This window comes from Ruditapes philippinarum, unplaced genomic scaffold (genome assembly GCF_026571515.1).
Source record: "Ruditapes philippinarum isolate M1 unplaced genomic scaffold, ASM2657151v2 ctg2105_1_1_1_1, whole genome shotgun sequence".
NCBI classification, from domain to species: Eukaryota; Metazoa; Mollusca; class Bivalvia; order Venerida; family Veneridae; genus Ruditapes; species Ruditapes philippinarum.
In genome coordinates, this window is record NW_026866582.1 from 27,802 (window position 1) to 51,248 (window position 23,447).

At 32.4% G+C, this 23,447-nt stretch overlaps 1 protein-coding gene across 4 annotated transcripts; it reads left to right on the forward strand.

Annotated features, from left to right (window-relative positions):
• Window positions 1-1,397: 1,397 nt before the first annotated feature.
• On the forward strand, window positions 1,398-19,711 carry LOC132732968 (aplysianin-A-like). 4 transcript variants are annotated; one of them, XM_060719508.1, is made up of 8 exons: window positions 1,398-1,645; window positions 2,569-2,628; window positions 4,022-4,219; window positions 15,939-16,131; window positions 16,872-16,982; window positions 17,424-17,648; window positions 18,354-18,471; window positions 18,740-19,711. In XM_060719508.1, the coding sequence occupies exons 1-8, from the start codon at window positions 1,552-1,554 to the stop codon at window positions 19,409-19,411; spliced, it is 1,671 nt and encodes a 556-aa protein (XP_060575491.1). In that variant the 5' UTR covers window positions 1,398-1,551; the 3' UTR covers window positions 19,412-19,711. The 4 variants fall into 4 exon arrangements, with proteins under 4 accessions (XP_060575491.1, XP_060575493.1, XP_060575492.1 ...); XM_060719510.1 differs by lacking the exon at window positions 2,569-2,628 and having other exon boundaries at window positions 1,399-1,645; XM_060719509.1 differs by lacking the exons at window positions 1,398-1,645; window positions 2,569-2,628; window positions 4,022-4,219 and adding exons at window positions 12,228-12,418; window positions 15,116-15,313.
• Window positions 19,712-23,447: the final 3,736 nt, after the last annotated feature.

A 23,447-nucleotide genomic window follows, 5' to 3' on the forward strand; every position in this document is an offset into this window, starting at 1 on the left:
GAAATCATTGTTGATTTATTGCATTTAGCTTAAAATACTAGCCTATTATCTTGAAAGTAGATGTGTGCAATTGTACGAAGTTAATTTGAAAGTTGAAATGACTGTAGCTCAAGAGAAAATTGCTCTAATGATGTATGAACCAATTTTATACTGTCTTGATCAAACCCAGGACCCGTGACTATGCGTCTGACACGTTTACCTATAGGCCAACGTTAGTCTCAATGATGTATCTGAGTTTGTTGCCTGATTGCCGCATAAAATTATGCTTGTGTGAGAAAGTTCATCAGCGTTAAAGCAGTTTTGTTTTTATTGAATTTACACGAAGCTTTAACGGATTAAAAAAACTATTTAAGCTTGCTACTCAATCCGTAAAGTTTTGTTTATTGTAATTGATTATGAAAAAGAGAAGATTATAAATAAAGTATTGTTTACACGTAACACTACCACCAGTAGATAACGACTTGAAACCGAATTATGGAACATTGATTGAACTTAACACAGTGACATACTTTTGAATTTTAAGTCATGCCCTTAAACACATTGTAGGTGGTAATGTGCGTTGATAGGATGACGTAGTGATTTAACCTTAGCTTGAACAACCAGTTAAGTAATTACCTGAACTTATAGTTGTACTTGGGACATTTGACAGATGTAAAGACATGACATTGTCTAGCAGTCAGCGATTAAAGACATATAGTGATTGTTTTTGTTCTTCCCCAAAGTGAGTTGTTTGACGACAGCATGCATTCTCTAACTGCTGTTTTGTAATTCATAGTTTGGGGACATTTCCGTTGAAAATGTGTCAGGAGCTTATTCATATACATACACATACTGCAGCCACACTCCAGAACATGTCCATTTACTAGCTCATTTTGTCTAGGGTTTATTTACTGTGATGCCAGAGAAAGGGTAGCCACATCTAAATATCATATACAGATGCTCATTCATTGGTAACCTTTTTATGGGGTTTCCCATTGTAACATCAGGAAACTTATTTTTATTTTTGCCTATAATACAAAAGAGAAAATATCAAAACACTTGGCAATCTGATTTATATTTATCCCTCACTCGTACAAATCAGATATCTGTGTTTCGATGCTCATTCTATTACTTAGGCCTTCTTAAATAAGTTAAAGGATATTGCAGTTACTTTATACGATATGATAGATTTTAACTAGTACAAGAGTACTCGTTAGGTAACTGCCCGCCAATATATAACTGAAGTACTGATAAAATCTGGCAATAAATCTAACAAAACAAACAAGATATAGATGGTCTATTTTAAAAACCATGAAATTTAGGTCCTTACTGACGTCACAAAATGTGTGTGACCCTTTCCAAATAATAAATATTTAAGTGACTTGTTTCAAGAACGGATGGTCATATTTTCGTTGCCATTTAAATCATTTGTTAATCAAACCAGGCGAAGCAATATCTTTTGATAAAAAAAAGAAGTACACATTTCATCTTTATAGTACATTGTAGCATTAAGAGTCATCTGAATTTTATGAAAAAATATGAGAAATTAACAAAAATTTAGGCCGCAAAACAATGGTTTACCAGCAAAATAAAACACGGCACAGGATAATTTTTGCTGTTGGAGCAATCTTACTGATTTCAGGGATTACAGGCACATTTCTCGGAGGTAAATAATGATTTGTTTTTTCTTTTTAAAGTTTCTTTTTCGACAGTTATAACTGTAACTGTTTTATTAATTGTCGTCATTACTTTAAAAAAAGTTCGTATGTTTTTGAGCTGTTGCTCAACCTCTGATTACCACGTTTTAAAATAAAACAAAATGTTTATTTCTTATGAGAATTGATAACGTTAGCAAAAATGATGATTGAGTTTTTCAGGTTTTTCAGATTTTCAGTCTTAAGTTAAAGCTTATAAATATATTAAAGTAGCCAGATTCATGTTTATTTTGATGAACATTTTTAAAAAGTATTGAAGTAAACAAAGAAAGTAATTTATACATTGCAAAACGGTACTTTCAATTCACGTAAAGTACCAAAATTAGGTAAATTATGCAAATTGCCCTAACTGCGTTACGCACGCAGTAGAAATATGGTGAAAAAATACTGCAAAATCAGTCATTAATCGCAAACAATATGTAAATTATTATTTTAATCTTGAATATTTTTACTTTTTAAAAAATCATTTTTCATTTTCCTTAAGTTTGATTTCCTTGAAATACGTTGGCTCATCATGAGGCATACAGCTTTAAGACTACTTAAGATATTAATATCCCACTGCCGTATTTTTCTATATATATCCATTTCGTCTATTTCATTTTTATATACATATATCATTTTTGTTGTCTAGGACTCTAGATAAACATTACTGATGGGAAGCAAACCGCAATTGATCGATTACTTAGGATTGTTAACACAATTTTAGAAAATAATTTCTAACGCGAAACATATTTAAAGGTCTCCTGATGATAAAATCAAACCTGTGATTTTAAGAGGAGCTAAAAGATTGAAGATTCAAGTAATTATTTACGTTACACTAGTAATTCGTTCAGATGTCAAGGTCATAATAGTACATACAATTATTTTCTTACAGTATACCTCACAAGAAATAACAAAAATAATGAGAAGAATCAATCCCAATCACAGACCCAAGGTTGTGACCCAAAATTACATTTTCTTTTTTCTTTTCCTTCTTTTTTCTAAGTTATGATATCTAATGTTTGTTTTCTTTCTCTCTTTCTCTTTATTATTTTTTTAGGGGAAGGGGGGAACGTTCGCCATAAAATCCAATTTCTAACAAATTGTTCATCTTTTTTCACTTAATGTATTATAATGAAAACAGAAAGTGAATTGCTGTCATAAGTAAGTAAGTAAGTAATTTATTTATTATAGTGACATGTGTAAACATATTTTACAAATTTAAATAATACAACATATTAAATACACCCGGCCCAATGGGCCTATAAGTCACCTTCAATAAACATGAAATATTTACATAAAGTCATAAGTAAATGTATTAACAAATTCATTTGTAAAAAATCGTAGCTATAACTATAAATTTATCTGTAAATGCTTTTACGTCTGTACAAGTATGGTTTGACAATGTATGTCATATATAGATAATTGGTACCAAATTTATGTAGGTCCATAAATGCGTTATAACAGTTACAAACTTTACGTGAAATCAATTTTTTTGTGTGATTACGGCTTTTTCGCAGAAGAAAAATTAAACGTACTATATATATGAGTAAGCAAATCTCAAACGGATGCAATACGTATACTGTACTTAGCAATTATAAGCACTTTCCAAACAAACAACAAAGAAACAGAACAAAAGAAAACATAATTATATACATATATATGTAGGCATATTTATTTTCTGTTAGTATAAGGGCTATAACTCATGTAATTGTAAATTGCATTTTTTAAATCAAAATTGAAACCTTTTATTCAATTCCTGATCGATTTTTTGTATTTTGTTTATCAGATAAGCAATAGTAACTAAATAAACTTGGCAGTTAAGAAACAACTCATTGTAACTCAAGGCAGACTTATTGCTGAATTTTCTATTGTTCGTGCAATAAGGCTTTCCTGTCATAATTTGATTATGGACTTATATGGGTAAACAGCAAACTAGGTGTCCAAATGTAAATATATGAACAATGAACAATGCAACATGTCCTGGAATACCAGGCAGTGGTATATCCATAAATAATGTAAGTTTGACTAACATACACTTGCAACTTATATTTGAGCCGCGTCATGACAAAACAAACATAATGCGTTTGCGACCAGCATGGATCCAGACCAGCCTGCGCATCCGCGCAGTCTGATCAGGATCCATGCTGTTCGCTATCAGTTTCTCTACTTGTTACAGGGTTTGTAAACGAACAGCATGGATCCTGATCAGACTGCGCGGATGCGCAGGCTGGTTTGGATACATGCTGGTCGCAAACCCATTATGTTTGTTTTGTCATGACGCGACTTATTTTAGTTAAACGATTGCGATCATAGAACTAATTATTGACATTCTTAATGATTTTCAGAAAAAACATGTGACGATGTTGTAATTGTCGGAGCAGGTGTTAGTGGATCCTATCTCGCCTGGAAGCTCCGAAACCAAAATTTAACTGTAACAGTATATGAGTATTCTGACAGGGTCGGTGGCCGGATGCATTCTGTACATTTCAAGGACATTCCTGACATTAATATTGAGCTCGGAGCTATGCGATTTCTTCCAGATTGTAAGATATTACACTTTACAAACATATTATAACATTCAAACATAACTTGTAGTATATTTTAAAAGGGGGTCATAATTTACCTTTTTTTTGGTTTTTGACACTTTTAGGATGAGCACAGTTTTTTTTTATCCCCAATTTTCTGGTCATTTTTAAAAATTTTTTTTCGTTAAAAAAAAAAATCCCAGGGTCCGATTGGGTGTGTTTGATAAGGGGAAAACCCAAATGAATTTGAATAATTTTTTCGTTTTAAAAAAACCCTTTAAAAATTTTAAAAATTGAAAAGTCAATTTGGGAATAAAAAATTAACTTTTATTTTAAAAAGTGAAACTAAGGGGGAAAAACCCTTTTTTTTATCTTTTTTAAAAAAAAATGATTTTTTTAAAATTTATTTTATTTTTAAAAACGTGGTTTTAAAATGTTTTTATGATTCAATCTGGTCATTTTTATGGGGGGGCTTGGGGTTTTTTTCATTTTAAAAATTTTACTTTAAATCTGGAAATTTGGGAAAATTTAATTTGACCCCAAATTTTTTTTACCCTCGTGGTTTAAAAAATTTCCAAAAATTAAATTGGGGGGGGCCCACTCCCCAAAGGGGGCCTTTTTCAATTCCTTTTTTCCAAATGGGGGAAAGGGCTCCCCAAAGGGTTTATTTTGGGGATTTTTACGCTTTTGGGATTTTTTCTTTTACTTTTAAACTTTTATTAATTTTTTCAGCTAAAAAACCAAAAAAAAAACAAAAAAATCTGTTTTGTCCTTTATTTTAAAAAAAATTTTAAAATCTTTAATTTTTTTAAAAACGGCTTAAAAAAGCCCCCCAAACCTCCATTTTAAGGGTTTGGGAAAAAAGCATTTTTTAGACCAGGTTAAAAAAATACTTTTGAGTGGGCCGGGATTTTCATTGGGAAAAATTTTTTCCCTTTTTTTTAAAAAATTTGGTTTCCCCGTTTTTTAAAAATTTGAATAAAGGAAAATTTCAAACCCCTTTTCTAAATTTTATTGGAAAAGGGAAGTTTGGGGAAATTTTGGGAAAATCTTTTTGGGGTTTTTAGATTTTTAAAGTTTTTTCTATAAAAAATTTACATAATTGACCCCAGGTGTTTTTGGGAAAAAAAAAATGAAAAAAAACTTAAAAAAAGGGAAATGCCTGGGGTTGGGGTCCCCAAAAAAGGGTTTGGAAAATTTTGGAAATTTTAATTTTCCCTTTGGGTTTCGAAATTTAAAAAAAGAAAAAAAGGGGGAAAAAACCCCTTAAAATTAAACCCCCTAACCAAAAACCAAAAATTTAGGAAAGTTTTCCCGGGGTTTGATTTTATTTTAGCCTGGGCAAAGGGGGCGGGTTTCTTGGGGAAAATGAAAATTCCGTCTTTTTTGCACCCCTTTAAATTTAAAATTTGTTTTTTTATTTTTCATTTTAAAATTTTTTTATTTTTGTGTATCTTTTTAAAAAGTTTCATAGTAAAAGTTTTATTTTTTGTTTTTTCTTTTAAACCCTAATAGAATGGTTTTTGGGGAAAATTTTTTTTTTCTTTTCTCTTCTTTTTAAGGGGGCCTTTTTTAAAAAGTTAAAAAAGAAAGTTTTGGGGGAAAATTTTTTTTCTTGGGTTTTTCTTTTTAAGGGGCCCTTTTTTAAAAAGTTTAAAAAGTTTTTGGAAAATTTTTTTTTGCTTTTTTCTTTTAAGGGGGCCATTTTTTTTTCAACCGGGGGACCCGGGTTTTTTAACTGGCCCAAAAAACCCCAAAAATCCGGGGAAAAAATTAATTTTTATTTTAAAGCAGTTTTGAAAAAATAAAAGGGGCGGTTTTTGAAAAATGTTTTAAACCCCCAAAGGAATACAAAATATTTCAAAATTAAAAAAAGCGACGGGAAAAAAAAGAAAACCGGTTTTTTTGGGCAAAAAACCAAAAGTTTTAAAAGGGGTTTGCGAAAAAAGGGATGGAAAACCAGAAAAAAGCCCTTTTGGGATTCCCCCCATCTGATTTAAAGGAAACCCCTTTTTTTCGCTTATTTTTAAACCCCTTTTAACCCAAATAGAGAAAACCCGACCAAACGGGAAAAAAGGCCTGGAAACCTTTATCAGACTGGCGGGGTTTCGCAGGGTGGGGTTTTTTGGAAACCATTTTCTGGTTTCCAAAAAACCCCCTTTTTTTGTTGGGGTTTTTTGTGACGGGGGTCAAAAGGGTTTTCTAGTTTTTTCAAATGCCAATTTTTTTTCCTTTGATAAAAAAAAACCTTTTCCCCCAAATGGGGGTTTGGGGGGGCAAAAAAATTTTACCTGGGGGAAGCCGGTGGGGAGTTTTCCAAAGGGTTTTATTGGGGGTTGCCCCCTGTTAAACTAAAAAATTTAGTCAGGTACAAAATTATTTTTAAAACTTTTTGGGTTTAAAAAGGATGAATTTTCCTTTTTTTTACATTTTTTTAAAAAAGGGGGCAAAGGGCCATTTAAGGTTTTTTAAAACGAGAAAAAAAAACTAAATAAAAGGGTTTCCCAATATCATACTTCAAGGGATGATCTTTTAAATTAAAAACTCAATTTGGGAAAAATTTTTAAGTTTTCTCTCCCAAAAAATTTTTTTACAAAACCCCCCCAAATTTAATTTAATCTATACAAAACCCAAATTTTTGGGGCTTAAACCCTTTTTGGGTTTTCTTCGATATATTTTTTGACTTGGTTTTATGTTTTAAAAAAGATAAAAATTTTTTTTTTCAAAAAAGGGAAAATATCAATTTTTTTACTTTTCTAAGGAATAGTTTTGGGCCCATAATTTTTTTTATTTAAAAGGGAAACTTGTTAAATTTGGGGGCGTATAAATTTTTTTTAGTGAAAATGGTTTTCTGATGCTACCAAAGGGGTTAAAAATTGGGAAAAAAACAACCAAAAAGGGGTTTTTTTTCGGGGTTTTAATTTTTGGTTTCCCCTGGTTAAATTTTGGGGGAAAATCTTTCTGGGGGGTTATAATACCCCGGGGGGAATCCGGGTGCACCAAAAAAAACCCTTTCCCCGTCAAAAAAAAAAATAATTTTGGGGGGGGATCAAAAACCTTTTAAAAGGGTTAAATATCTGAAATTTTTTTCAATGCGGGCCCCGGGTTTAAATTTTTCGTCTGTAGGCAAAAGGGGAAATGGGGTGATTATTAAAATTTGTATTTTTCGTTTTGTTTTTTGGGAATTTTTTAAATGGGGCCATTTTTTAAAAAAGGGTTTTGTATCCTTTCCAAATCCAAGGGGACCCTTCCCAAAGGTTTTTTGTGTGCGTTTTTGCCAAAAGGGGCCGGGGCATTGTGAAAATTATAAGTTAATGGGGCCCCTTTCCCTAGATTTATCTATTTAAAATTTAACCCAAAATTTTTGTTAAAAAGGGGGCTACTGTTAAAACCCAAAAAACCCTATGCTTTAAAAAGGTTTTTCGGGGGTTTAGGGAATTTTAAATAAAAAACAAAAAATTTTGGTTTAAAGTCTTTCAAGGAGTGTTTCGGGCTATTTTACATTTTCCCGATTTTAAAAATTTTTTAAAAAAACATTGTACGGGGGAAAAATTTTTTTTAGAGGGGAAAAAGGGGGAAGGGAAACAAAAAAAACTAAGGGGAAATTTGAACCCGGGACATAATTTCGATGGGGGTTTAGGGGGTTTTGGGGGGCATTTTTAAATTTTTTTCCTATTAAAATATTTTTAAAAGCTAAATCTGATTTTTGGGGAAAAAAAAATTTAAAAATTTATCCTTTTTTTTTGTTTCTACTAAAAAAAGAAAAAAAATAAAATGTACATGTTTTTCCCCATAAAATAGCGTATTGTGTGAAAATTTATGTTTAATATGTTTTCAAAACAAAACCGGGTTTTTTACAATTTTAAACCCTCCAGGTTTTAAAAAGTCCCTGAAAAAAAAAAAAGAAAAAAAGCCCATCTTTTGAAAAAAAAAAAAAACTTGTTTTTCCACCCCCAATTTTGGGCCTACTGTAGGGAAAAAATTAAATTGGGGGGTTAAAACAAAATCAAACTAATCAAAAAAAAATTTTTATCTAAAAATTTTAAAAATTTCTATATTGGGGGATTTACATGTATTTTTTTATCGGGGAGGATCATTTAAGGGAAAAAAACAAAACCCAATTTAATAAATTTTAAATTTAAATAAAAATATTTTTTAAGTTAGGGGAAAAATTTTAAAAATTTTTCCTTTTTTAAAAAATTCCAAAAAAAAAGAATATTTTAAAACCCTTTTTAAAGGGAAAGTGCATTTTCAAAAAAAAAATGGGGGCTGGGAAAAAATTTTTTTTGGGTTTTTTTTTTTACCTTTAAGGGGAAAAAAACAGTGTTTCGCAAAAGGAAAAGGGTTTTTTTTCCTTTTGGCCCCCGGGTTACCCCCTTTGGAAGAATTTTGACTGGACCGGTTTTTACAAAAGTGATGAAAAATAAAATTTTATATTATTGAGGGGAAAGCTTGGGACCCAGATTTCTTCCCCCTTTCAAAAAAATGTTTTTTGGGGATACGAAAAAAACCTTTTGGGGGCGAGAAAAAAATATTTAAAAAAGGGGCCCCTTTTTTTACCGGGGCCCCGACCAAAAAAAGACCAAACCCTACGGGTTTCCCGGAAATTCCCGCCCCTACAAAAAAAGAAAACCCGTTTTTTTCCTGGGGGGTTACCCCAAGGGGAAAATGGAGGGGGTTTTTTAAAATTTTTTGGGTTTTAATTTCCAAATTTGGGCTGGGAAAATTTTTTACCCAAAAAAATTGGCCCCCATTGGTTTTAAAAATTTTAACTGGGGCCCAAATGAAAAAGGGTTTAAATTTCAAAAGGTTAACCAAAAAAAATTTTTTGGTGGGAAATTTTTTAACGTTTTTGAAAAGATATAACCCCGGAAAAACCCTTTTGATACCGGGGAATTTTCTTTTTTTGGGGGGCCAAAATTAATTTTCCCTCCGGGCTTGGGTTGGGGAATTGGTTTTGGGGAAAAAAGGGGGGACAATTTTGAATCCAAGGGTTTTTAAGGGGCCGGGAAAGATACCAAAAACCATTTACCCGGGGGAGGGTTTTAAAAATTTATTTATGTCTGTACTTTTGGGCCCTTTGGGGAAAATGTTTACGGGGGGGGCAAGAAAAAATGGCCCTTTAAGCGGGCTGAAAGCCCTTTTTTAAAAAAATCAATTTTGAAAAAATTCAAAATTTAAATTTTTTTCCCTGGTTTAAAAGGGTTAAATTTTAAAAATTGGGGTTTAAATTTTGACTCTTTTCAAATTTTGAAAAAAGGGGAAAAAAAAGACATGAAATTTTTTAGGTTTTTTTTTGTTTTTAGAAATTTTTCCCAAATTTAAACCCTTTTTTTCAAAAAAAAAAGATTATATTTTTGGGAAAAAAAAATTTTTTCGGGAAAAAAATATTTAAGGGTTTTTTTCCTGTATTTTTGGGAAGGGTGACCTTCAATTTTTCCCATTTTGATATTCCCTATTCCCGGGGCAAAAAAAAAATGTGAAAAAAAAACTTAAAAATTTCAAAAACCGTGGGGGATACTTTAAAAAAGGTTTTTTCGATTGTTTGAAAAAAAAAAATATAATTGGGGGCAAATTTCAAAAAAAGCCCTAAAAAAAATTTTCTACCTTTGGGGGTGTATTTACATTTTATAAAAAATTTTTTTTCACCCAAAATTTTTTTTTAATTTTTTTTTTAAAATTTTTGGTGGGGGATTGGGGGTTTAATTTTAAAAAAACTATTTAGGGGTTTTTCAAACCCCCCCCCATTCTGGGGGATTTTGGGGGGGTATTTTTCCCGGGAACTAAATAATGGGTTTAAAAATGAACTCTAAAAAAAAAATAAAAAGGGGGAAAAAAGGGTTTGGGTTTTAAAAAAAACCCCAAAGCAATTTATTTTTTTCGGGGGAAATTTTTAAATTTGGGGTTAAAAATTTTAATTTTTTTTTCTGGGTTTTAATATATTAAAAAAAAGACGTTTTTTTAAATTTTTAAAAAAAAAACCCAAAAAAGTAAAAAAAATTTTCATGGGGGATTCTATAAGAAAATTAAAGTTTTTAAAAAGGCTTGGGGGGCTTTTAAAAAAAGGGGTGGGGGAATTTTATTTTTCCCTTGGTTCCCAATTTTTAAAAAAAATTTTTTAAAAATTGGAAAAACCTTTTCTAAAACCCTTTAAAAAAGTATTTTAAACCCCTATGTTGTAAAAGGGAAATACTTATTTAATTTTTTAAATTTTAAAAAGGGCCTTGGGCATTAAATTTCTTAAAATTTACAACTTTTTTTGGAAAATTGGGGGGTGTTTTTCTTCAAGGGGAAAAGGGGTGTTGCCCTTTTATAAAATTTTTCTTTAAAAAGGTATTTTAAAAAATTTTTTATACCCGGTTTTTGGGGTCAAAAACCCCTTTTAACCCTGGGGGCTATGCGTTTTGAAAACTTTACTTAAAAAAGGGCCCAAAAGTTTGCCTCAAATTTGGGGTTTTCTTGGGGGTTTGGTTTAAAACCCAATAAATCTGACTTTTGGAAAAGGGGAAAAAAATTTTTTGATTTTGCCCTAAAAAAATTTGATTCGAATTTTCATTTTTTTGAGAAAAAATTTTAATTTTAGCGGGTTTTAAACCAAATCCTGTTTTTTTTTTGAAATTTTCCCCCGAAAACTTTTTACAGGGGAAACCCAAAAAAAAAGCGGAATTTTTTAAAAAAAACGGGTTTTTAAAAATTGGGTTTCTTTTAAAACCCAAAAAAAAAAAAATTAATTGTTTTTGAAAAAAAGAAAATGATTATTTAAAAAAAGTTTTTTTAAAAACCCTTTAAAAAAACCCCCCTTTTAAGGGGTATTTTTGGGGAAAAAATTTTCCGGGTTTTTATTTAAAAAACCTCCTAAAAATGTTACCAAAATTTTTCCAACTGGCAATAGAAACTATTTGAAAAAATGCTTCAATACTGATAAAACTTGGCACATATGTTAACAGAACCATAACCTCTATAACAACATGCTCAATCTTAAATTTCCTTTTACCATGGCAACGGGGGACGTCTCGAAATTGCGAAAAATAACTATTTTGAATTTTATGTCATGCCCTTGAACACATTTTAGGTGGTAATATGCGTTGATAGTATGACCTAATGACTTAACCGTAGCTTGTTTAGCTTGAACAATCAGTTAAGTAATTGCCTCAAATTATAGTTTGACTTAGCATATTTGACCTTGAACTTGACATAGATGTGAAAATATGACATTGTCTAGCAGTCAGCGATAAATGACATATATGGTCATTCTTTTGTTTTTCCAAAATGAGTTGTTAGACGACAGCATGCATTCTCTATCATAGTTTGGGGACCTTTCTGTTGAAAATGTGTCAAGAGCTAAATCATATACATGCACAGTGCGTTAACTGCAGCCATACTCCATAGCATGCCTATTGACTAGCTCATTTTATCTGGGGTTTACTAACTGTGACGCCAGAGAATGCGTAGCCATAGAAATATCATATACAGATGCTCATTCATTGCTTACTTTTTTCTGGGGTTTCCTATTGTAAGAACAGGAAATATATTTTTAATTTTGCATATCAAACAAAAGAGAAAGAACATACAAACACTCGGCAATCGGATTTATACTCAAGGGGGGGGGGGGGGGGGGCTCGTACAAATTAGATACCTTTGTGTTTCGATGCGCATTTTATTACTTAGGCCTTACTTAAATAATATAAGTTATGAGGATTTTGCAGTTACTTTATACGATAGGATAGATTTTAAGTATGTTAAGTACAAGAGTACTCGTTATGTAACTGCCCGCCATTGAAATACTGATAAAATATCGCAATAAATCTCTATAAAACAAACAATATATATTTTAAAACTTTGAAATTTAAGTCCAAACGGAGGTCACAAAATGTGTGTCACCTTTTCAAATAATAAATATTATTAAAAGCGCTTCATATTGTTTCAAAATCAATGGTCATATTTTCGTTGCCATCTAAATCGTTTGTTTTTAATTTAACTAGTTGAATCAAAATCTTTTTTATAAAACAGGAAGTACACATTTTATCTTTATAGCAATATATTTGTACGTTATGTTATGATTAAGAACCATCTTAATTTTATGTAAAATTATGAAAATTTAATGAAGACTTAGCCGTACAACAATGGTTTACCAGCAAAATAAAACACGGCACAGGATAATTTTTGCTGTTGGAGCAATCTTACTGATTTCAGGGATTACAGGCACATTTCTCGGAGGTAAATGATTACTTGTTTTTTGGGGTTTTTTTTGTTTCTTTTTCGACGGTTATAATTGTAACTTTTTGAAATTAATTACCATCATTACTTTAAAGAAAAGCTCGTATGTTTTTGAGCCGTTGCTCAACCTCTGATTACCACGTTTTGGCATCTTGATGTACATGCGACATAAAAAACAAAATGTTTATTTCTTATGAGAATTGATAACTTTTTCAAAAATAATGCTTTAGTTTATCCTGAATTTTAGCCTTAAGTTAAAGCTTATGAATATTAAAGTGGCCAGATTCATGTTTATTTTGATGAAAAATTTAAAAATGTATTGAAGTAAAGAAAGTAATTTATACATTGCAAAACGGTACTTTCAATCCACGTATAGTACCAAAAATAGGTAAAATATTGTTACGAGCCAGGCGTAACGAGAAAGAAAAGCCAGCAAAAAACTTGTAACAATAACAAATTTATTACAGACAATTATTAAAAAAAATAAAAAAACAAATTACGTTTACAAATACCTGAAATCCAAATAAAAATGAAATCTTAAATGTCTAGTCTGATCCTGGAATGATCCTTTTTTTAATAGCACACTTAAATCCAAGTAAAATCCAAGAACAGTTTAGAATAAATTCCCACAATAAAATCCACAAGAATAATTTTAACTATTTTAAAATAATCCAAGCTCCAATAAATCACTTAATATCCAAGTTGAAAATACTCCAAATATATTGATGTCTTAAAAGGTAACTGATGACTTAAAAGATCACTGATGACTTGAAAGATAATACGAAAGAAAAATGTCTCCTATATATATTAACTAAGAAGTTTCTAGAATAGTCTTCCATTTTCTACAGTAATCATAATCTAGCAACTTCAACAATAAAGATCATTCCGGAAATTTCTATCTAAATATAATGCATGAGTTTTCTACAACAGTTAAGAAAGTTCTAGTACATACATGTAGTTTATGTTCTAAAAATAGAACAATGATAATATTGGAAATACCAACTGGTCAGATATAAATTGTATACATGTAATATGTTGCATACATAACAATATGCAAAAATAGCCCCAACTGCGTTAGGCACGCAGTAGAAATATGGTGAAAAATTACTGCAAAATCAGTCATTATTCGCACATAACATGTAAATTATCATTTGAGTCTTGAATCTTTTTACTTCTCTTAAAATCAGTACATTTTCCTCAAGTGTGAATTTTTGTTGCATATGTTGGCTCAACTGGAGGCATGTAGCTTTAAGAGTCAGATGTCAAAAATTCACACTTGAGGAAAATGTACTGATTTTAAGAGCGGAAAAGATATATACTCGCTTTGTCTATTTATATTTTATATACATGTATTCTTTTAGCTTGTCTAGATATTTTTTTTTTGATGATTGGGAAGCAAACCGCAATAAATCGAATAAGAATGTTAACAAAATTTTAGAAAATACTTTTTAAAACGAATTTTTTTGATAACAGAGACAATACTATGATATGTACGAAACTGAACAATTTAATTTTTGATGATTTTTTTATTATTATTGATAATTTCTTCAATATTATATGCTTGTGCAAATGCAGTAAATAAAGGAACACCTTTGCATACATCCGAAATAAAAGCGTTTACAGTGCATCCTTTAAATGATGCTGTCACTTGATATGACTTGGATGTATATTCATACTGGTAATACATCTTCCATATAATTATGTTCTATATATTTATATCTGCGTATCAGCAGAGTTATATAGTTTGTCATAAAATTGCATACATTATTTTTTTACAGTATACCTCACAAGAAATAACACTAATAATGAGACGAATCCACCACAGTCACAGACTCAAGGTTGTGAGCCAAAATTACATTTTCTTTTTCTATTTTCTTCTTAGTAATTTTATCTAGTGGTGTCGGGGTTTTTCATGTTCGCCATAAAAATCCATTTTCTAACAAATTTTTTCATCCTTTTTCACTTAATGTGTGATAATGAAAAAAACTAAACTGCTGTCAAATATAGTTACAGTACAGTTTAAAACAAAAAATTTTGCGTGGCTTTTTCGCAGGAGAAAAACGCACTCAAGCAAGGAGATCTCCAACGGATGCAATGCGTATAATATGCAATTAAGCACTTAAAAAAAAGCACTTAAAAAACGAAACAAATAAAAAAAAACACAAAAAAACAGCACTTGTATACCCACCGTACAGTAGGCCCTAACTTATATTGAACTAAACTATATTTTCTTTTAAGTTTTTATTAAAAGCCGCCAATTAACGTTTCATTCTATCTTTTGAATATTTGTAGGCATACACTTTTATATATTTTTTTATAAAGTACAAGGGTTATGACTCATGTAATAGTAATTGCATTTTTTTTTATTAAAATTGAAACCTTTTATTTCCCGAGAGAATTTTATTTTCGTGTATTTTTTTATCAGATACTTCCTATATATACTTAGCAACTCGGATCGAAAAGCGCATTAATTGTAGATCAAAGCAGACTTTTTTTCTGAATTTTGTATTCAGCAAGGCGTTTAAATGTAACAGTAAATACACATGTACAATGCATCATGTCCTGGAATAACAGACAGAAAAGAAAACAGTGGCATATCCAGAGACAGATAATTAAATTAATATACAACTATATATATAATAGTAAAATGATTACAAACATAGAATAATTCAATGACCTTTTTTAATTGATTTTCAGAAGAAACATGTGACGATGTTGTAATTGTCGGAGCAGGTGTTAGCGGATCTTATCTCGCCTGGAAGCTCCGAAACCAAAATTTAACTGTAACAGTATATGAGTATTCGGACAGAGTCGGTGGCCGTATGCTTTCTGTACATTTCAAGGACATTCCTGACATTAATATTGAGCTGGGAGCTATGCGATTTCTTCCAGATTGTAAGACAAACGTTACAAACATAATTATATTTTATTAACTTTTAGATGTGCAACACTGACCAATGTATGTTTTAGATAAAAGAAAATGTCATATCACTGATATTTGAGATGTACATGTATTACAAATGCTTTCATGGTGGAAATATTAAAGTACTGTTTGGGCGTAAAATTATACACTTATGTGCGCCTGTATAGAGGTTAATGATTTTTAATTAATGTCGTTGATAAGGAACACTGGACCGAACAATTTTCAATTTTTTACACTGAACCGAACGTTTTTCAACTTTTTTACACTGAATCGAGCATTTTTCAACTTTTTGAAAGCATGAAAATAAATCTTGACAGTCAATTTGCAATATAAATTACTTCATTTTATAGTGACTTAAACAAAACCTTGTTTAGATTAATCTTTTTTATAACAAAAAAAAAATGATGTTAAGTTTATTTGTGACACAAATACACATAGAACACGTGTTCATATGTATATGATGATCAGAAATGTGAACAATTTTTACACACGAGTATATCAACAATATTAGAAAATGTTGGAATCTACTCTTCTTATAAATCAATGATACTTTTTAATTCCTCAGTATTTTCAAACTATTTTGTATATATCATACAGTACATCCTTTGATGAATTCGACAGCTCATGCGCTTGGTTTACATCTAATTGACTTTAAGTCTGGAGTAGGACATAATTTAGACACACTAATGTACACTCGTGGTCAACATTTCAAGCTACTGGAGGCGACTACCAAAGGACCTTACAATCTTTTGCCAAATGAAAGACTCAAGGATGATAGGCATCTACGCTGGTATTATTCTCTTTACTTAATCTTGATTTAAAAAAGCTAAACTAAGACAGACGAACACCTGTTTTGTAACGTCAACGTCCAGCATTATTATTATTATTATTATTATTATTATTGGCAACACAATGCAGGATACAGGAAAGGTGAATTTGGCTCACCTCGGGCGTGCCAAGCCTAAAGCAATACCATTGGTCAAATCCATCTCTCCTGCCAAGCATTTTAATATACTTTGGATGAAAGTTATAAAGACACTACAAGGCTAAATGCCTTCATGAAAGGTACCTTCAGGTTCATGAAAAGTCTTTATTTAAACGTTGTCAGTTAAAGATTTTCTTTTTGTAAAAACACGTTTTCTCTGTGGAATTTTGAGAGCACGCTTCTTCTATGAAATTTGACACGAATGATTTTAATGAATGCCCGATTGCTCTACGAGGTATTCTATGATTCTGAAATAGAGAAAAACGGAATCCCTAAAGAACGCCCATAACGACAAAATTTAAAATGTTGCAAGCTCGGTTTGATTGAGCCTAGTCAAGGACGGTACTGGAAAGTGCAAGTTACCGTCCATGCACCCTTAATTAAGTTTGTTTCATGTCATTAAATGTTATATATGTATGTATGTTATATGTATGTGCATCTTTTCAACGTACATAATGCATTTATATATGTAAACGTTTTTCTTCTTGTTTACCTTTCTGACGTTAATAGATGTTTTGGAATTATTTTCTTGCTCTTCTTTTAAGGTCCATTTTTATCAACGAGACAGATTTCTTAACTGCCAAACCCGACATCCGGAACATATCATCTATGCAGTTCTTGAAAACTAAAGACGGTATTGAACTGTATAAACAAAGGTAATACACATATATAACTGGAACAGAGACTCAAAGAAGTTTACTAGTATTCCAATGCATTTGTTTCAGTAGATAAACACTTTAAAAAAGATTATTACGTTTTGTACATTTTTAATGATGGACAAGTCCATTTGAGGTATTAAGCGAGAAAAGGGCTAAAGTAAGGTTTTCTAATATCATACTCCACATATGCATCTTAAATTAATCTCATCTGTAATCCCAAACTTTATCTTTACAACCTCGCACCCAATGATATTTAGCAGAAGAAATTATGGTTTTACTTTGAGTAAGCTTCGATATATTTCGACTTGCTATGATACAAGATGAACTGTCTGTCATAATGTAGATATGATTGTTGTCCATTAATGAAAAATAAACACGAAACAGTATGTTATAACTACTTTATAATAAAAATGACGTTATTTTTGACGTATGTTTCAGTGAAGTGGTTGCTGATGCTACAATGGGTTTAAGTGAAGAAGCAACAGAGCTTCTCCGAGACACATTTGGTTTCCATGGTTATTATGGAGATATATCTGCTGCCGTTATTATACCAGGGCGAGATCCAGATGGACCAGTCAAAACATTCCCTGTCAAAACAATATATATGGGAATGGATCAAATACCTCAAAGATTAATATCTGAATTTCTCAATGCGTCGTCAAGGTAAGTGTGCGTCTATAGGCAAAAAAGTGTACACCTACAAGGTAAGCGTGCGGTTGTTAAATTAGTATTTGTCTTTCTGCAATGTCAGTGTGCACTTTCAAAATGTGTATGTATCTACCAAATACTATCATCAAATACATCCTAAAAGTTTATTATGTACGTCTGCCAAAGCCGAGTACCTGTGCTTGGCCATTGTGCACTCATATAGTAGGCGTCTATATTATCGTTATGCATCTCCAAGGTTTGGGTGGGGATTACAAACGTCTACCTAATCCGTGTGCGTCAAAGTGTTGCAAGATGCGCGATTCAAGTAAACAAAGTTAGTGGGTGTGTCTACAAGGATTGTGTGCGTTTTTAGACATTTACAGAGATTGTGTTTTAGTGGAAATCGCTAAGAAGTTTATGAATCAACAAACCTTAAATGCCCAATATGCCTCAGAAATGTTTTTTTTTTTCTAAAAGCTTATTTATTTTTGGTGTCCTGTTATAGATTCAAAAATGTTACTCATTGGTCAATTACATGAACCATCTTTTTCTACTGATGGTTTCTGGTTATTAGCAAATTCATATTGATTCGGTAATTTGTATGTAAGTCAAAATACTGATATTATGACAAAAATAATTTCACTCCCACTTCTACTTTCTTCAAGTTATAAGCATCTAACTTGGTCTTAAACGATTATTTAAATGTTTGATATGTTGCAGCAATCGCCTACAGATCAACCATCGGTTGAAAAAGATCGTGAAAAGAAAAGACGACGCTTTCAATCTAGAACTTCAGAAAACTGTTACCACCAATGGTTATACTGTAGAAACTACCGACGTAAGCAATTCATCTATCAAAAACATATATCTAAGCACTGACCGATAGATCTAGATTTCTATATGAGATTACATGTTTTCGTATCGGACATCATTATAGCAAAAGAACCATTAAATAAATGAATTCTTGAAAATCAATTATTTAATTGAAACTGTCCTAGTAAAGTCAATAAGAGAATATAACTCGTTTTAGATATTTAACTATAGGTAATGGTATGTGCACTATAAAATTTTGACTGAAAATGTACTGGATTTTTCCCATCTTTAAGGATATATCAGTGTGCGCAAAGAAAGTTGTCCTCGCAGTGCCAAGATTACCACTCGGAGAGATAGACTGGACCGGTCTACAAAGTGACGACGTAGCTGATATTATTCAGAACGCTGCACGAGACACTCCCGCTGCAAAAGTGTTTCTTGCATTCGATAAACCATGGTGGCGAGATACAAATTATGTAACAAATCATTTTTTAACCGACAGACCAAACAGGCAAACATACGATTTCGGAACTTCAGCCATATCGAACAGATCAGTTCTGCTGGCGGTTTACACAGACATGGAGGACGTGAAATTTTGGCGTGAATTACAATCGTCTGGAAATTCTTACAAAAATTGCTCATTGTCAGCATCTAGCTGCGCAAGTGAAAGGGTAATTACAATGGTACAAAAGTTTCTGGCTGAAATATATAACGTTTCTTTGAATGATATACCAGAGCCATTAGATACGGCAATATCTCTTTGGGACAAATATCCGTCCGGTGCTGCTTGGCATGTGTGGAGAAAAGGGTACATCTGGAATCAGGTTCAAGACCGAATGATACAGCCATCACCGGCAGATAACATTTATTTATCGTCTGGTACTTTTGACCCTAGAGAAAGTGACGCATGGGCCGAAAGTGCATTGAGCGCAGCTGAGAGCGTCTTCAAAAGAATTGTAAAATAGTTTAAACTTAATCATTCCATGCCATCGATAACTAAATTGGTTAAACAGACAGTAACAATTCTGAAACATCATCAGAACTGACTTGAATTATACATGTAGTTCAGCTTTACTTTCAACAAAGATTATCTGTTTTTGTAATAAAGATCTACCTGTATATTTGAAGATGACCTTCATAGTCTATATTGACATGTCCATGAGAAAAAAAAGACTAATACTAAAGACACACGTGCAAATGAAAACGTAACATTGCTTAATCATGGGCATACTTAACCTGTTCATTTGCTTGCATAGAAAAATAAATGGGAAATTGCAAAAAAGGAGTTATAGTTTTACTAATGGATTCCTTTACATTGTATAAGATGTGTTTTAAGGCTCATTTTGCGCCAGAAACGCTTTTATTTTTATTTCCCCAAAACATTTAAATTTTGATCTAATCTTATAGTTTCTAAAAAAGATATTGGCCAATTATCTGAACCATCTTTTGCTTCTGTTCTTTTTTGGCAATTAGTACAGTTATAGTAGATGAATATTTTGTGTGGAAGTCAAATACCAGTCAAAATACCACTCTGTTAACATTTCACTACTTTATTGAATCATCCAGGGATGTGGAAATATGAATTTTTGCCACTTGCCCATGAATAAGTTGGGTAGAAAATTTTACTTGTCCGCAGCTTAACTTTACTTGCCTATAAATTAACAAAAGTATTTGAAAAGTAATAGTGTTAACAGATTTCTCAATTTAAAGATTAGGTTGAATTTCTGCAGTTTGTGGAAACGTTCTACAAATTGTATAAGACAATGAAATGTATCCAATCTTTCATTTTAGTGCTTATTTAATCTGCACATACTAACTATCTATTACAGTATGCGCCAGGTGTAGGCTGCATTTTTGTTGCTCTGCAAACTTGATTGTTTTGTGAAAGTTATACTTGACTGAAAATTTTCAAAGTTTGATATATTACGTAGTTTCATTTTGTAATCACAGTGATATAAATTGCTTGTGAATTACTCTTGTGGTTTTAAAGATATTTGGAATTTAAAACTTTGATGATTCTATACATTTTAATATTTTATTTTTAAAGCATACAGCAATAATGTGTTTTAGTGAGCGAAACTCGACGAGGATTATATATACACGGTCAGACCTGTATAATATCGGGCAATTACCAAGTTCACAAAAAGGACTTAATCCTATTATTATCAACACTTTGAAAGGACTTAAGTTAATGCAATACAGAGGGAACAGAGGTGGGCAATATGGGATTAGACGAGCCTGGGATACTAACAATGGTGTGAATGTTGACAATTTACAGTTACTTCCCCAAGAAATAACAAAAGTTAATCAGCGAAGACGTATAGAAAAATCACTCAGCATGTGCAATGTGAAAAACTTAATCCGGGTAAATCTTGAACACAATACAACAGTAAAAGGCCAAACAAACATAAAAATATGTTTAATGAACACACGCTCAGTGAAAAACAAAACCCTATCCATATGTGACTTTATTCTCTCCAATGAGTTTGATATATGTGCCATAACTGAAACATGGCTACGTAGTTCCGTTGATAAGGTGTGTATCAGTGAACTTGTACCTCCTGGCTACAAAATGAAACATGTCCCGCGTGTTGGTAGGCGAGGTGGTGGTGTAGCTATCATCCATAAGGCTTCTATACAAGTCACCACTGAGTCGTCAAGTCAAAGCAAGGAATTCTCACAATTTGAGTTTATGGACTGTAATGTAGTTATTGGGCGGTACTCTATGAGGCTAGCGGTAATATACAGACCACCTCCTTCTAAACAGAACGGCTTGAATACAAACACTTTCCTTGATCATGAGTGGCCCCTTTTCTTAACTAAGTACGCTACAGTTGACAATTCTGCAATCATAGTAGGCGATCTGAACCTTCATCTAGATATACCAGACAACAACGATACGAGAAAATTTACAAGTAACCTTGATGCATGTGGTATGCATCAGCATGTACAAGAACCAACCCATGTTGCAGGTCATACATTGGACGTAGTGATATCAAGGGAAACAGACAACATTGTATCAAACATAGAGGTCGTAGATCCTGGACTCTCTGATGCTAGTGGAAATATCTTACGTGACCATTTTGCTGTTACATTTGATGTCAAAGCCTCAAAACCTGCACCGGTACGGAAATTGGTTTCTTACAGAAAACTTCGCGCAATTGACATTGATTCTTTTCGAGATGACATACGGAAAATGGAATTCTTCAACAAAGAGTGTATCCCTTCTGACATAGATGGTTTTATGATGGAGTATTCAGACAGTCTAACCTCTATTTTGGATAAACATGCTACGATCATTAACAAGAATATTACATTGAGACCTGCTTGTCCGTGGTATACAGAGCAACTCCACGAAGCCAAACATGAAAAACGTAAACTGGAACGGAAATGGCGTGAAACTAAACTTACAATAGACCATCAGATCTACAGAACACACTGTTCTAGTGTGAACAAGATGTTAAAACAAGTTCGTGTAGAATACTATACAAGTAAAATAGAGTCTTGTGGCAATGATCATAAAAGTCTATCTAAGATTACCAAAGGTCTACTTGGAGATACAAATGAAGTGATTCTACCATTTGATTCATCTTCAGAGCGCCTTGCCCAGAAATTCAGTGACTTCTTTATCGGAAAGATTGAAACAATAAGGAATAACATACGTTCTCAAACACAATCGGTACCGGATAATGTAGATATGGAATCTGAATATACGGGTGTCAAATATACTGTGTTTGCTCCAACCACAGAGCAAGAAGTGAAAGCATTGATTAAAAAATCAGCCACCAAATCCTGTGAGTTAGATCCCATTCCAACATGGCTGTTAAAAGAATGCCTAGATGAACTAACACCAGTGATAACCAGTTTTATAAACGTGTCCTTGGATGCTGCTTATGTACCAAAAATGTTCAAACACTCACGAATAAGACCACTTCTAAAGAAACCAAATTTGGATCCTAACGAACTGAAAAACTATAGGCCTGTGTCTAACTTGCCATTCCTGTCTAAAATCTTGGAAAAGGTCGTTGACGTACGACTTGAGAGCCATCTGAAGACAAATAATCTACACGAGGTCAACCAATCTGCTTATCGCAAGTTCCATTCGCCCGAGACTGCATTGTTAAAAGTTCAAAATGACATTCTACGGTCTTTGGATAATAACAATGTGACTATTCTCGTGATGCTTGATTTGTCTGCTGCTTTTGATACAATTGATCACGGAACGCTCCTTCGCCGCCTTGAACGACACTTTGGAATTACAGGCAAGCCACTCGCATGGATGACGTCATACCTGACCGACCGATACCAGACTGTATGCATAAACAACAAACTATCACAGCCAGTCCACATGGAGTACAGTGTACCTCAAGGGTCTGTCCTGGGACCCAAGAGCTATGTGATGTATACGAAACCTGTCGGAGAAATCTGCCGTAAACATGATCTAAACAACCATTTCTTCGCAGATGACTCACAACTCTATCTATCCTTCAAACCAGTGACTAATATTTCAATTCAAGAAAATATAAACCGTATTGAAAGATGTCTTGAAGATATTGTAAGTTGGATGAATGCCAACATGCTGAAGCTAAACGGCGATAAAACAGAGTTGATCATCTTCTCATCTGAACATAACGCACAACCTGTTTCAGATGTTACAGTAACAGTCGACGGTTCGAAAATAAGCCAATCATCTAGTGTGCGCAATCTTGGTGCATTTCTTGACTCGAACATGATGATGGAACAACATGTAAATAATGTCTGTAGGAACTGTTATGCACAATTAAGACAAATCGGTCACATCAGACCCTATCTTACTGTTAAAGCAACCAAATCTCTAGTAAATTCACTTGTTACTTCTAGGTTAGACTACTGTAATGCACTGTTATATGGAGTCTCTAAGCAGTCAATGATCAAGTTACAACATGTTCAAAATACAGCAGCTAGAATTGTGACCAAAACACTCAAATATGACCACATAACACCTATCTTACGTGAACTTCA